This window comes from Gorilla gorilla, chromosome 13, assembly GCF_029281585.2.
Source record: "Gorilla gorilla gorilla isolate KB3781 chromosome 13, NHGRI_mGorGor1-v2.1_pri, whole genome shotgun sequence".
Taxonomy (NCBI): domain Eukaryota; kingdom Metazoa; phylum Chordata; class Mammalia; order Primates; family Hominidae; genus Gorilla; species Gorilla gorilla.
Genome location: NC_073237.2, coordinates 25,506,949 through 25,523,337, shown reverse-complemented (window position 1 = coordinate 25,523,337; position 16,389 = coordinate 25,506,949). Strand labels below are relative to the sequence as shown.

Below are 16,389 nucleotides of genomic sequence, written 5' to 3'. Positions count from 1 at the left end.
GGAAAATTAAGGAGCACTTCCAGAAAAGGAGTTAACTGGAAGAAATGAGAACTAGGTAAGGACGTAACTCTTATTTTGGTCAGAACGATTAGAGGTAGGTGGGTTTAATTTTAAAATTAGTTTCAGCACCTACACATATTGTTCCCTTTGCCCATTCTGTCCCCCAGCCCCTCCCTGCCCCCAGGTGGATTTTTTTTTTTTTTTAAATCACCACCTTACCCACTTCTCTCCAAGGTCAGGTCACAGCACTGCCATTGCCAATGCCTTGCTCTGTGCTCAAGGAATCAGCTTCCAGCTCTTCCCAGCAGCCAAGCCAAACTGGCAGATGGAGTTTCCAGCTTGGGAGGCAGGTCCAGGGAGCAGCACAAGATTACGCAGGCCCTCTCTCGCAACTGGGTAGACTGAAAAGCAAAATCTCATGCATGTGCGTAGCTCAAAGACAGAAAAGGAAGGCGGGGGAAGGCAGAAGGGAATGATTTGAGGGGAACGACCAATTAACTGTTAATAGAAGGTCTGGTTTAAAACAAAGTACTAGTCAAAGAAGGGCTGGCAAAGAGATATTACCCTCTTTGGTTTCAACCTTAATAACGTAAAGAAAAAGAACACATATTTAGAGGCATGAATATGACAAATTTTTTATTTCAAAAATCTCAAGTTGTAACCAGCATAGCACCACTGACATGGATGCCTTGATAGAACTTTATGATCTGTTCACCAGAAAAGATTCTACATGATCACGCCAGACTATAATTAAGGCTAACCAATCAAAATTCAGGTACCCAAAACCAGTTATAATCCAGGTAGAAACTACAGATCATAGGAACCCTGGGACTGGTTTTCCAGGGAACCCTGGAATTATTTTTTAAGTGCTACAGCATGTACAAGGACACTGGCCCACAAGCTTGCTTCTCACACGTAGAAACTGACAGACTAAGAGGTAGATGAGAGATTCCAGGTTCCATCTAGCAGTGGAGAGGCAGGGCTCCAGCATGTATCAGAGATAAGCCCCAAAAGCAAAGTCCACTTATGCTTCAGCAGAGGTAAGTGGGCAGGCTCCTGGCACCACCTCCTCCAAATGGAAGGGAAGGAGGGCTGCACCGCTCTGCCTGTGTCACTGGCTCCTCCCTCTCCCTGGGTCCAGGCGGGGCCTCTCGTTTTCTCCAGGCTAACCCACTGTGTCCCAAGGTTAATCTCACAAGACACTGGTCCCTACATCATGTAAAGGGTGGATGGGGAGCCTCCTAATACCATGTCAACATGACTGCTAACAAGGAGCCACACACACAACTGAATTTCACAGGACCTCATATCCTCCAGTGGGCTCTTTCCCACATCTACTCGAAAGGAATCGTGGGTTTCCCTTTGGGCTTTTCTTCCTGGGAATCAGTCCATGGGAGATGCCAAGTGCCCCTGGAACATGAAATTATCCACACATGTGTAACTGCACACTCTAGATTAACAGGAGAGAAAACACGCCCATTTTTGTTTCCAGCTACACATACTTAGCTTTCTAAACACAAAAACTGAATAATTTATCTGATTTATGCATGATGGTTTGGTATGTCTAAGAAAGCTATATAAAACATAAAATGAACTCATGTTCATGCATGAATTAAACTGACTTCATGAGTTCTAGGGAGACGCATTAACCTGTGCTGTTCCCCTGGACGCACACTTGGCCTCATACAGGTGCCACTAACAGCCCTGATGGCACAGTGTCAGAGGACACCAAGGTGAGGCTGGGGAAGTGAGGCTGTAGAGCCCAGAGAGGCCCTAGTGCCTCCAACAGTCTCAGATGCTACTTGATTACTTCTATGCTATGGGCTGCTAACTCTTACATAGCCTAGAAAATATTTACCCATGTATACTACCATGTTTGGATTTCAAACAATTTTAAACATTTGGTATCAGATTGGGGGAGCAACAAATAATAAAATTTAGGGTCTGTACTGTTAAAAGTATAGTATATAACAGTAATAAAACCCGTGTGGGGCATTTTTGGTTAATCTGTCGTCGAAAACGGTAATCTAAACCTGGGAGAGTTGCTATGTGGGGAGGGGAGAGTGAAGAAATGGAGAACGGGCTTGTCCTCGGGTAGGATGTGTCAGCCTAGACTGGCCCTCAACATCTGGATGGAGCAACAGGTAAATGTGCCATGGAAGACCCCACAAAACATGACTCCACATCATCAGAACAAAGACAAACACAAGCTCTTTTCTGACTTCCTAACATGGAACTGTAACATCTGTAATACAAGTTGGTTAAAATACTGCTCAAACAGCACAGAGGGAAACAATACCTTGTCACTCTCTACAAGTACATACTCCATTTACAATTTGGTTTTTAAACCAGAAAAAACTGTTAAAACATCTATCCAACAGTGATGTATTCAAAAGTATATACATCTAATAGTCCAAGAGAATGCTCACTCTGGACCCAGTGTCAGCACCAAAGTGCAGTGTTTATGACTGCAAATCAGGTAAAAATAAAAAATACAGTACTTTGAGGCCTAGGACTAGCTCATGATACACTTTAAAGCATTTGTGGCAGACAGGTGTGTCCTCAAAGGCCTTCCTTTAAGACAGGCACCAAATCACCACTGGTTACACATAAGTGCATTTTGTATCACTATACAGGGATATAATATTCCCATCAGAAGGTATAGGAAATTTAAATGCTACACAGTTTTACAAAAATTGCTAAAAAATTTTTTTTGCACTTCAATTTTTAAATTTTTAAATGTGCCACTTTTAATATCAATTACAAACTACTTTCTGACTGCATTACTCAACCCCAAGGAAGCACCTGGTTTCAGGGATTGCATCCCTTTCCCAAGACGTGCACTTCACTCAGAAATGCAGCAGCACAAATACTACATGTTAGTTCTCCGGTTATTAGTTGCTAAAGTGTTTAAGAGCCACTGGGCAGCTGGAAGCCTCGAACCCAAAGGCATTAACTGCTTACCAAAAGAAATTCAGTCCGACAACTGGCCTCAGCGTTGTCTTGTAAGGACAAACAGCTAGAGCAAAGTGCTGGGAAGATTGCTGCTCTGCCAGCGCAGGCAGGTAGTCTTTGAGTGCTTATACAGGTGGCTGGACTGACTAAACCTCTTGCCACACTTCAGGCAGGCGTAAGGCTTTTCACCTGTGTGAACACGGATGTGCTTCTTGCAATCTGTCAAAGTCAGAAAAGTTTTGCAGCAGATTTTGCAGGCATACTTGCGAGCTCCCTCTACAACCAAAACATTGTGCTCTGATAAGGCCTTCTTGCACTTTGACAGAACATCTGCAGATGCCCTGGTCAACTGTGGAGGGCCAGGCTGGGAAGGATGGCCATTTTCAAATGAGGACGTAGCTCCATTCATCATTAGCTGGGAACTGGTAGAGTTTTCTGGGATCTGTGAGCTCCTGACGGAAGTTACAACTGGCATTTTGGGAGCTATGCGGCGGTAGTAAGGAAAGTTACTGGCTCCTCCCCTTGGGGAACCTATCATTACCCTGGAGAAGGAGGAGTGGAGGCCCAAACCAGACCTGGAAAAGTCCATCCCAAACTGTTCTCCTCCTTGGTAGCCTGAAGTCTGCACACACGGCAGGCCCATCACCTCCTGCATAGGCCTGACGAAGTGGGAGTCTGCAGGTTCACTAAATGGGTTCTCTACATGGGAGCCAGGGGCAGAGGAGGGCCCACCTGCAGGCCCAGCCTCTGGACTCAACAAATAGGGGGCCTCACTCTCCAGCCTGCAGTCACTAGTGGTGTTTGGAATATTATCATCATTGTTCTGATTTGCAGTAAAGTTATTTCCTCTGCTCTTGTTAAGAAAATTCGAAATACTAAAAGTGGACTTATGCTCTAGGTTATTTGTGACTTCCAAAATATGGATATCACCTACCCTGTCTGTGCTAGACTGGGGATCTGAAAAACTCCGATCACTGCTTTCAGGGCTGAGGTCTATCTTCTCGGCACTGACCACAACTCCTTCCACTTCCACAGACTCGCTGCCTTCTGCTTGTGAGGTCACATCGCTCACTTCATCCTGAGGCTCAGGTGAGCTCAGGGGCTCAGATTTAACCACCACTCTCATGTGCTCCTTCTCACCAAGGCCAACCTCAGGATTTTCACACTGAAAACTACTTTTCTCAGGTGCAGCTTCCTGATCAAAACTAGTCTCAACCTGAGTTGCACGAGAGGCCATGGACAACTGTGCCATGTTGCCAGCACTGTTATCAGACTGGCTGGGCACCTGGGCATCTTCTTGAGTGCCAAAAGACTGATCAAACATGATCGCACTATCTTCCTGGTTATCAGTCATTCCGTCAGCTTTAGGATTATCCACAATTTTCAGAGAATCTGGTGAAAAGAACTCCTCCCGAGAATGAACCCCTGAAGGCCCATTCTCCGGTGTAACATCTGAAATGGCAGACTCATCCATGGAGGGTCGGAGGCGCTGCCTGGCCCGCTCCTCTGCAGACTGCTTGCGCTTATGAAGGCGTCTCATGGGGAAGGGCGTGCGCTGATCCAGGTTACTGCGCATGGAAGAGCTCATGGGGGCTGGCTGCTCCTCGCCATTCTGGCTGGAATTGAGGGCTGAGCTCACGATGCTTAGTCCCAGCTGCTGTAGCATAAAGGAGCGCTGCATGCGGGCGCTCTGCTCCTGAACGCGCTCACTGGGGGGAGACATGGGCAGTGTCCTTGTCGTTAAGTAATGTTTACATGCCTTAACAACAGAGTTCAAATGCAGGTGAGAGGCTGCCAATAAGACATCCATTACATTGCTCTCCCCCAGCATGAGGGTGGAGGTATACATCATGTCAATCAGTGCAGCAAAGGCCTCTGCTGTCACCACCTCGCTATCCAGCTGGATCATGTTCATGGTCTGATCTCCTTCTGCCACTGAGAACAGGGCTCGGAAATGCGTGCTGCATGCTGCCAGCACGGAGCGGTGGGCTTTAAAGTGTCTATTCCCCACTACAATGACACAATCACAGAGCTGGCCATGAAGTCTCTGGTAGTTCAGCTGCTGGAAGATTTGTTCAAAGTGACCAGGAAAATCCATGATCCTACAGAAAAACAAAGAAAGAAAATGTTAAGACCTAGAAAAGCTTCAAAGTCAGAACACAAAGGGTATGATGAAAAGAGTGGAATGGATGGCCAAGCTTGGACCTTTGAAGCCCGTGATATCTCTGATAATGGGCACATACACTAAGAGCTTGTCATATAAGAAGCAAATGGCAATTCAGCCATCAGCCCAGGAGGCATGCACACATGTGGGCCTAGCTACCGACAGGCTCCCCTTTACTCTTCATATGAGCCATGTATAACACTAAGGGTCTAAGTTAATAAAGACCAGTGTGTGAGTGATGGCATATCTATCCCACAGAAGTTTGTTAGAGTTCTGCATTCCCTAAGGATGAGGAATGAATACCAAGAAATTCCAAAGTCTTAGGAACCCTAAATAAGTGAAAAGGGCAAATCAATATTAGTGTGGAAGATTTCCAGTTATAGATGGTAGCAGATTGCACACACGCATTTGCCCCGTGCTCTTTCCTGAAACCCCACTAAAATGACACGAAGCCCGGCATGGAGGCTCATGCCTGTAATCTCAGCACTTTGGGAGGCTGAGACGGGCAGATCACCTGAGGTCAGGAGTTCAAGACGAGCCTGACCAACATGATGAAACCCTGTCTCTACTAAAAATACAAAAAATTAGCCAGGCATGGTGGTGCATGCTTGTAATCCCAGGTACTCAGGAGGCTGAGGAGGCGGAGGTTGCAGTGAGCTGAGATCACGCCACTGCACTCCCAGCCTGGGCGACAGAGCGAGACTTCATCTCAAAGAAAAAAAAAAAAACACTAAAGTTTTTGTTTAAACTTTAAAGGTGTAAACCCACAAGGAAAAAGAGAATGAGAAGGCCTTCAATAGCATTTTGGAAGCTGGGGAGAGGTAAATGAGTGCTAACTGACTCAGCACATCCCAAAAGCGAAAATCCTAAACTGGGCAGCGGATAAAACAACCTAACATATATAAATCTCATTCCCAAAGGCCAAGGAACTGGTTGCCCTTGCCAGGGGAAATGGAATGAAGGTGTGGCTAAGGCAGGAGGCCTGGCTGAAAATCTATCCAATTAAAAAAAACAAAAACAAAAAAACACCAGGATGTGGTGGCGCATGCCTGTAATCCTATAGCACTTTTGGAGGCTGAGGTGGGAGGATTGCCTGAGCTTAGGAGTTTGAGACAAGCCTGGGCAACAAGGTGAAACCCTGTCTCTACCAAAAATACAAAAAATTAGCCGGGCATGCTGGTATGTGCCTCTGGTCTCAGCTACTCAGGAGGCTGAAGGGGGAGGATCACTTGAGCCTGGGAGGCAGAGGCTGCAGTGAGCAGAGATCGCACTGCTGCTCTCCAACCTGGGTGACAGAGTGAAACCTGTCGCAAAAAAAAATTAGCCGAGCATGGTGGTGTGCACCTGTGGTCCCAGCTACTTGGGAGGCTGAGGTGGGAGGATCACTTGAGCCTGGGAAGTCAAGCCTTCTGTGAACTGTCACTGGGCCACTGCACTCCAGCCTAAGCAACAGAGCAAGGCCCTGTCTCAGAAAATAAAATAAAACAAAAATAAGTGAATGAATAAGAGAAGGAATTAATCAGGTCCAATATCTTGACTACAGAAAGAGAAAAGGAAGAATACAGAGGGTGAAAATGATGTAAGAAATGGTTTTTTGTTTTGTTTTTGAGACAGAGTTTCGCTCTGTTCCCCCAGGCTGGAGTACAGTGGCGCAATGTCGGCTCACTGCAACCTCTGCCTCCCGGGTTCAAGTGATTCTCCTGCCTCAGCCTCCTGACTAGCTGGGATTATAGGTGCATGCCACCACACCCGGCTAATTTTTGTATTTTTAGTAGAGACGGGTTTTACCATGTTAGTCAGGCTGGTTTTGAACTCCTGACCTCAGGTGATCGGCCCACCCTGGCATCCCAAAGTGCTGGGATTACAGGTATGAGCCACTGCGCCCGGCCAAAAAATGGTATTTTTAAAATTTTGAGAACTGAAGAAATTTGCTTATTAAGACTAAAAAGGCCCAACAAGTACTCAAAATATGAAGATACAAATCCCCAAACTAGGCTGATATCAGGAATAAAACTGGCATTCGTCTTTGCCACAGCAGCACTAAAAGCTAGAAGATGACAGTTCCTTCAAAATTATCCAAGAAAATGATTTCCAACTTAGAATGCCACACCCAGCTAAACTATTAATCAATTAGGATAAACTAAGGCATCTTCAGATAAGAACCCAAAGGTTTATCCTTTCTCAGGAGGCGACTAAGATTGTAGGAAACAGGAGACCCACCAGAGAAGACAGGCAAAGGGAATCCCAAGGATGATGATGAAGCTCCAGATGACAACTAGGCAGCAGGCCTGGAGAGCAAAAGCAGTCAGACTGGAGCAGGAAGGACTCCAAGGAGTGGGTCTCCAAGGGGGGTGGGAAAAAAAGGAATGGATAGATAACCTGATGTGACTGGGAGTGCTTATAATTTACCAGTTCTATCCAAGTGTGAAGATAGGTCATTAAAAAAAACAAGAAGTTTTTAAATGGATCAATAATTAACTCCAGGAAAAAAAAAAAAGGTTGTTTACTTATAGGACACAATATGTAGTTCATTCATAGACAATATTTACACAGTCATAAAATATGTACACTAAACCGAATGTGAGATATTGGGAGGATGAGAGAAAGCAACTTTGCATGGGGGAAGACGGTAGAGGAGATGAGGTATAATAAAGTTAAATCTTCACTTTCCTTATTAATCTAGAAATACAGTCTGAAATAGGTTATCTCAAAAAATAGTAATTTGGCATGTTATTTAGAAGTACAGAAGTTAACTAACTGGGTGGTTCACGCCTGTAATCCCAGCGCTTTGGGAGACCGAGGTAGGTGGGTCCCTTGAGCCCCCAGGAGTTCAAGACCAGCCTGGGTAACATGGCGCAAAACCCCATCTCTTACTAAAAATACAAAAACAATTAGCCAGGCATGGTGGTATGTGCCTGCAGTCCCAGCTACTTGGGAGGCTGAGGGGGATCACTTGAGCCCGGAGTCAGAACTTGCAGTGAGCAGAGATCACGTCACTGCACCCTAATCTGGGAGACAGAGTGAGACCCTGTCAAAAAAAAAAAAAAAAAGAAAAAAAAGAAAAAAGAAATATGGAAGTCAATAGTGGAAGAAACAGCTGAAATAATTGAAAGTGGTTGCCTCTAAGGAGTGGGTAATTGATGGGGAAAAGGATGGGACAGGGGACTGCTGTTTTGTTGTTCTTTTTGTTTCTTTTTACCTATAAGCCTTATGGAACTATAGGCTGGGTGTGGTAGCTCATGGCTGTAATCCTAACCCTTTGGGAGACTGAGGCGGGCGGATTGTTTGAGCTCAGGAGTTCGAGACCACCTTAGGCAACATGGCAAAACCCCATCTCAACTAAAAATACAAAAAGTAGCCGGCCATGGTGGCGAGTGCCCACCATGTAGTCCCAGTGTACTTGGGAGGCTAAGGTGGGAAGATTGTTTCAGCCCAGGGGGCAGAGGTTATAGACAGCGAAGATCGCTGCACTGCACTGCAACCTGGGCGACAGAGCAAGTCTCTGTCTCAAATAAATAAATACATAAAAATGTATACACATATATTTATAAAATTAAATTTAAAAAAGGTAGATCTGTGATATTCTAAAGGGATATACCTGAGATCTTTGCAAATCTCCAAAATTCACAAATACCATCATGGCATTTCATAAGAAGGCAGCATGGGTGCCAAGTGGCTCCCCAGGCCCAACCACTTGCTCTGATGTCCCAGCTGTACAGCCTTACAGGCCAAAGTTGGTCAGGATCCTGGGAAATAACTGAAATGGCAAACTAAGTCCACAAAATTCAAGGGTCTACTGTGGCGACTGAGACTATTATGCTATTCAGCTATACTTGGAAAGTTAACTATCGGAAAAGCAAATGCCTCAAACAGCAGACACATGTTGGCCATATTGTTTTGCCTATGTTGGTTGAGCTTTGATGAACTTTCAACAACAAAATAGATCACTGAAACACATACTTTCCCACTGAGGTGTCTGTTCTTTGCTATCATGTATGAGAGATCAGATCTCCAAAGATGCAGCCACTGCCACATCCCTTCTTGCTTTACCAAGCTTTCCGGCAGAAAGCAGAGAGCCAGCAGTGGCAGGCAGCAGCACACACATCCCGGGTCCCCACCCGACTCACTCAGGGCCCACAGAGCTTAAGGCTTTGGGGAGATTAAACGAAATGCAATTACTGCTCATTAAGTCTATAGCCCTGCCTTAGAAAGTACACTCATATATGAATAAGTGCCAAGTTCCAGAGGGGTAATTATTTTGTAGCAGTAACAGGGAAGAAACATTCTGGTTTGAGAAATAAAATAAACAGGGAATTGTGGTGGGAAGTTGTACAAGACTCAGAGTTGCTCTTCTAAGCGACCATGGAAGCTTGGGCTCAACAGGCAAAAACAAGGAACACTAGACACTCAGCGCTATTGCTTTCTCTCCTACAGTGGGGAATAGACCCAGTGTATTAGTCTGTTTTCAACTGCTATAAAGAAATACCCAAGACTGGGTGATTTATAAAGGAAAGAGGTTTAATTGACTCACAGTTCTGCATGGCTAAGGTGGCCTCAGGAAACTTACAATCATGGTGGAAGGCAAAGGGAAAGCAAGGACCTTCTTCACATGGTGGCAGAAGAGTGTGAGTGTGCGAAGGAGAAACTGTCACTTATAAAACCACCAGATGTTGTGAGAACTCACTATCAGGAGAACAGCATGGGGGAAACCACCCCCAGGATCCAATCACCTCCTTCCCTCCATGTGGGGATTCAATTTGAGATGAGATTTGGGTTGGGACAGAGCCAAGCCGTATCACCCAGCACTGTAGTAACAGTCTCACTGGTGACAGTAACAGAGGTAATGGTAGTGGTAATAAAATATATATTTTTTACTGTGCTTTTTTTTTGAGACAGGGTTTCACCCTGTTGCCCAGGCTAGAGTACAGTGGCATGATCATAGCTCACTGCAGCTTTGAACTCCTGGCTTCAAGCAATCCTCCTGCCAGCCTGGGATTACAGGTATAATAACAGTAATTACTGAGAGCTTGACAGTCATTATGCTAAGTACTTTTAATTTACATTATTTCTAACCTTCAAAACAACAGTGGCAGGTGGGAATTATTTTCCTGAGTTAATAGGTGAGGGGGGCCATAAAAGACTGACTTCACAAATAAATAGTATTTCAACTAGGCATACTGATTTAAAAGGACAGTAATATTCTGCTCAATGCTTCTTTTTTTTTTTTTTTTAGATAAGCAACAGAACTTATATGAGAAAAATAGCTTACTTAAAAATTACGGGGCTGGGCATGGTGGCTCATATCTGTAATTCCCAGTACTTTGGAAGGCCAAGATGGGAAGATTACCTGAGCCTAGGAGTTCAAGAACAGCCTAGGCAATATGGCAAGCCCTCATCTCTAAAATAAATAAATAAACAATTTTTTAAAATTGTGGTCCCAGAAACACCATTTTGAGGAAATTTTCCAAGAGCCAGGGGATCTTTGAAAAGAGGCTACTGAGGTAGCTAAACACAACCCCAACAAAGATAAAAGGTTTAAGTAATACTGGAAGACAGGCAAACAGTACCTACAATCTTTTAACTTCCCATCAGCCTAGAGATCCTCAGCTCTACACTAGATCCCCCATCATAGGCCTTGAGACCAACTCAAGTTCTCCACACTCCTCTCAAAACACTTTAGGGATGCTTGGAACTTCCTGTTATACCTTGTTGGCAGACCATCTTCAGGCAATACAGAGGCTAATGTCTGCATCATAACTATGATTCCACCTTGGGAAAGTGGGACTCACAATTTGCAGACTATCCAAATGTGAAGGGGGGAAGGGGTGCTCAGAAGATTCTGGGGAGCTGCAAATGACAGATGTCCACCATAGTATCCCTCTGACAAATAGGGCCCCTCTACATATTAATCCATGTGACTTTGGAAATGCATAGTTTTACTGAGTAAGAGGTGATCTTCCTGGAAATGAAAGAAAGAACCAAACAACAGAAGGACAGATGAGTTGGTGTTACACTGTAACATCTTCAACTAGCAATTTATTAAGTCCTGATTACTCTGCCATGGACAGCTAAGGAAGTAGAGTAGATTTTCTTAAAAAAGGAACTCTAAAGAAATTAAAACAGAAAATTTAGAACTATTTGTCAACTTATTTAAAAATAGTAATAAACTATTACAGCCGGGCACAGTGGCTCACGCCTGTAATCCCAGCACTTTGGAAGGCCGAGGTGGGCAAACACGAGGTCAAGAGAGAGACCATCCTGGCCAACATGGCGAAACCCCGACTCTACTAAAAATACAAAAATTAGCTGGGCCTGGTGGCGTGTGCCTGTAGTCCCAGCTACTCGGGAGGCTGAGGCAGGAGAATAGCTTGAACCCAGAAGGCGGAGAGTGCAGTGAGCCAAGATCACGCCACTGTACTCCAGCCTGGTGACAGAGCGAGACTCCATTTCAAAATAAATAAATAAATAATAAACAATTACATGTTAACATAACATTTTAATAAATAACTGGGCCGGGCACGGTGGCTCACACCTGTAAAACTAGCACCTTGGGAGGCCTAGGTGGGAGGATCAGTTGAGCCCAGGAGTTCAAGACCAGCCTGGGCAACACAGTGAGATTCTATCTCTATAACAAAAAGAAAAAAGTTATTTAAAAAATAAATAGTTTCCAAAAACATAAGAGGGGTATTGTTTTATATTTTGGCATTAAGAGAAGACAACTGGATTCTCATATTTGCTTCTGCATTCAGGCTTGTGATATCACAGATTGCACGGCCTACTCCATGCACTCCACTCTACATGCATGAAAGAATGAGTAAAAAAAGGCCTGGTGCGGTAGCTCACTCCTGTAATCTCAGCACTTTTGGAGGTCCAGGTGGGCAGATCACTTGAGGCCAGGAGTTTGCGACCAGCTTGGCCAACATGGTGAAACCCTGCCTCTACTAAAAATGCAAAAATTAGTCAGGTGTGGTGGCACATGCCTGTAGTCTCAGCTACTCGGGAGGCGAGGCATATGAGAATTGCTTGAACCCAGGAGGTGGAGGTTGCAGTAAGCCAAGACTGTACCACTGAACTCTAGTCTGCACGATAGTATGAGACTCTCAAAAAAAAAAAAAAAATGAGTAAAAATGATACAGGAATTAAAGACAAATTAAGCAGATAGTGAGGGTAAGTAAGCCCTCGGTAAGGTTTTCCTTTTAATAAAAAGCAGCCCCAAGTGATTTTTCTTTCTAACAAAGAGCAGCCTGTAAAATCGAGCTGCAGACATAGATGCCAGCAGTGGTGCCAATCACATTCAAAATGGTGGCTTCATCTTCCCTTCTCTTTTTCAGCAATGTGTACCGTAAGCAGCAGACAATGGGGCAGGCCAAGGGGAAAGTCCATTTGCATAATAAGATTAGGGTGGAATGGCCAGCCTTCCCCATGTGCTATATAAACCTCACACGTGATCAAACCAATCTGTGGGCCCTACGTAAATCAGACACCACCTCCTCAAGCCTGCCTATAAAATCTGGCAAATTCTGCCACCGGCTGGTCGTTTCCTTTCAGAAGCTCCTCTGTCTCACTAGAGAGAGAGCTGTTTTCCTTTCTCTTTGTTTCTTTCTTTGGCCTATTAAACCTCCATTCCTAAACTCGAGTGTGTCTGTGTCCCAAATTTTCTTGGCCCGAGACAACGAACCCCAGGTATTTACCCCAGACAACGAAGCTGCTTCAAAAAAAAAGCAAGTAAGTCTTTGTATCATTATAAAAAGTTCTGACCTCACAGACCCCTTGAAAAAGTCTGGGGGGCCCATATAGGTCACTGGACTATACTTTGCGAATTGCTGATCTAACAAAAATTTTAATTATATTTGGAAGATAGAAGAATGAGTAATATGCATTGAGCAAAACTGGCAGAATTACAAGGAGAAATTAACAAATTCATAAAGAACAGTATTACCTTTAACCAAGGAGATGTCAATAGATAATGCCTAAACTGAAATTAAGAATTAGCTCCTGCCAGGCGCGGTGGCTCACACTTATAATCCCAGCACTTTGGGAGATCACCTGAGGTCAAGAGTTCAAGACCAGCCTGGCCAGCATGGTGAAACCCCGTCTCTACTAAAAATACAAAAATTAGCCAGGCGTGGTGGCATGTACCTGTAATCCCAGCTACTCAGGAGGCTGAGGCAGGAGAATCACTTGAACCTGGGAGGTGGAGGTTGCAGTGAGCCGAGATCGCACCACTGCACCCCAGCCTGGGCAACAGAGCAAAACTCCATCTCAAAAAAAAAAAAAAAAAAAAGAATTAGCTCCAAGCATATTATTTAATATATACATGTAATTACCAAAAGAATTAGCTAAGAGTTGAAAATGGTAGTCTTGGAGAAGAGAAAATGGAAAACAGGAACCTGGGCAACATGGTGAGACCCCCGTCTCTACTAAAAATACAAAAAAATAGCCAGGTGTGGTGATGCACACCTATAGTACCAGCTACTCAAGAGACTGAGGTGGGAGGATAGCTTGAGCCTGCAGGGGTGGAGGTTGCAGTGAGCTGAGATCATACCACTGCACTCCAGCTTGGGTGACAGAGTGAGACCCTATCTCCAAAAAAAAATTTAAAAAGAAAATGGAAAGCAGGGAAGGTAAGGCCTGGTGTTTGTCTTAAATCTTGTAGAACTACTGATTCGTTAAATGATGTTCACTGGCTAGGCACGGTGGCTCACGACTACAATCCCAGCATTTTGGGAGGCCGAGGTGGGTGGATCACTTGAGGCCAGGAGTTTGAGACCAGCCTGACCAACATGGCGAAACCCTGTCTCTACAAAAGTACAAAAATTAGCTGGGTGTGGTGGCGCAGGCCTGTAATCCCAGTTATTTGGGAGGCTGAGGCACAACAATCGCTTGAACCTGGGAGATGGAGATTGCACTGAGCCAAGGTAGTGCCACTGCACTCCAGCCTGGGTGACAGAGTGAGACTGTCTCAAAACAAAAACAAAAACAAAAACAAAAACAAAAAAGACAGACGTGCACTTAGCAAATTTACAAATACACTTTTGGTAAGATGATAAATGTATAAAGAAAGCCTGAATAGACTATAACCACACACATACGATTAGAAAAAACTGTCATTATCACCCCCTAAAAAGCTTTTTATCCTTAAAAGAGTTTTTAAGGATAATTTGGTGGGTAGGGGGCCAGTCAGTTAGGAGTGCTGATTGGTTGGCTTAGGGATGAAATCTAGGGAGTCGAAGTTGTCCTCTTATGCTGAGTCAGTTCCTGGGTGGGGGATACAGAACTGGTTGGCAGGTCCAGGTGGGGCCATCCAGTTGTCAGAAATGCAAAAGCCTGAAAAGACATCTCAAAAGGCCGATCTGAGGTTCACAATAGTGATGTTACCTTCAAGAGTAACTGGGGAAGTTGCAACTCTTATGACCTACCTAATGATGGCTGGTAATATTTAGAATTCCAACCCCTCTCATTCTAACTTGGTGGCTGGTGGCCTTTCATTTGTTTTACAAGAACAGTTTAGCTTTAAACTGTAAACAAAATTCCTTCCCAAGGCTAGTTTGGCCTACGCACAGGAATGAACAAGAACAGTTTAGAGGTTAGAAGCAAGATGGGGTCGGTTAGGTCTGATATCTTTCGCTGTCATTAATTTTCTCAGTTGTGATTTTGCAAAGGCAGTTTCAATTGCACTGATTGAATTTTAAGATAAGCTATTTAAAATATCTAGTAACAGAAGCATAACTCACAGTAAAAATGGGGTCATGAGTTAAACCAAATGCAGCATGAGTTAAACCAAATACTAGCATCATTTTTGATATGTTTTGGCCATCCCCAAAACCCAGAAGTCAATATTCCAAGAATTAGTTGGAAATAGCAGTGTATATCACTATTAATATGAAGCTCAAAAGTGATTCCAAAGACTATGAATACAAAGGAGGCTTAGATTCATACTGTTTTAATTAGGGTTCCCCAGAGGCAAATCATAAGAGAAAGATTCAAGTGCAAGTGATTTATCAAGAAGTTCCCAGGAGAAAATGGGAGTAAGGAGCAGGAGAAGGAAGCAGCAGCCAAGTAAAGGTATAATATGGGGCAAAATCCCAGCCTTAGTGTGTTCTAGCAGGGGTGCTCTGGAGTATAAACAATGCCTCTGAGTTTGAGCCACCTCAAGGCAAAGGTGCTGGTCTTTCATAGCCCTGCAGTCACTCAGTCAATGACTAAAAGCCTCCTTAGGGCAATGTAAACTGCCAGGCACTTCTGGTTCTCTGGGCCCATGCACAAAGTGATGCCAGTCACCCAAAGATAGTCCTCAAGAGTCACAGATGCAAGCTGTTAAGCACACAATAGCTATAGGATGGGTGCACAGAACCGGTAATAGGGATCAAGGGGATCTGGTCAGAGCTACACAGTATCTGCTACACACCTGGTGATACTAAAAAATAAAGTAACATGTAACCATATGGATAAACAGATGCTACTGTCTATTAGTAAGGAATATTCTTGTATATTTACATCATATATGTTGCACTGTCAATCCCCTACCCCTGTCCCATAACCATTAGGTGAACAAGAAATCTCTATTCCATCATTGGATTCTAAGACGCCACATGTCTGTCTGTCTGTCTCTCTCTCTCTTTAAATAGTGACAGGGTCTTGCTCTGTCATCCAGGCTGGAGTGCTGGCACAGCTATAGCTCACTACAGCCTTGAACTCCTGAGCTTAAGCAATCCTCCCACCTCAGCCTCCGTTAGCTGGGATTACAGGCACAGACCACCACACGCAGCTTTTTTTTTTGTAGAGACAGGGTTCCCTATGATGGCCAGGCTGGTCTTGAACTCCTGTGCTCAAGGGATCCTTCCGCCTCAGCCTTCCAAAGTGTTGGGATTACAGGTGTGAGCACCATGAAGTTTTCAGATCTGTTACACAGCACTAAGTAACTGTAACGGTGTGAAACTTTTTACCATTTCCCCACAAATCAACATTCAAATACTATCTCCACCTTTTCGGGGAGAGGGGGTCCCTCTATGTCACTGGAGAAAATCACTTCTCACCCATTCTTAGTCCATGAGTCCATGTAGTACAGATCGAACTGCCCCAAACACCTGAGTTCACCAGGAGACGGAGGATCCAGGGAGACCCAGTCAACTTGGTACCCACTCTCCTTGATTACAGTGATTGTTTCAGACATGGGTATGTGACCCAAGTTCTGCCAATGGAGTCTGCCTGTGGGCTTTTGCTGGTATATCAAGAAAGAGACTATCTCCACCCAGATTACAAACTGTGAG

At 44.4% G+C, this 16,389-nt stretch overlaps 1 protein-coding gene across 2 annotated transcripts in view; it reads right to left on the bottom strand.

The window, feature by feature from the left end:
* Positions 1 to 609: 609 nt before the first annotated feature.
* ZBTB5 (zinc finger and BTB domain containing 5) overlaps positions 610 to 16,389 on the bottom strand; it is a 27,389-nt gene continuing 11,609 nt past the window's right edge. For both annotated transcript variants that reach the window (XM_004048039.5, XM_019033699.4), the window contains exon 2: positions 610 to 5,057. In XM_004048039.5, the coding sequence (XP_004048087.3) occupies positions 3,020 to 5,053 (2,034 nt within the window). In that variant the 5' untranslated portion in view covers positions 5,054 to 5,057 and the 3' untranslated portion in view covers positions 610 to 3,019. The remainder of the gene's footprint in view (positions 5,058 to 16,389) is intronic.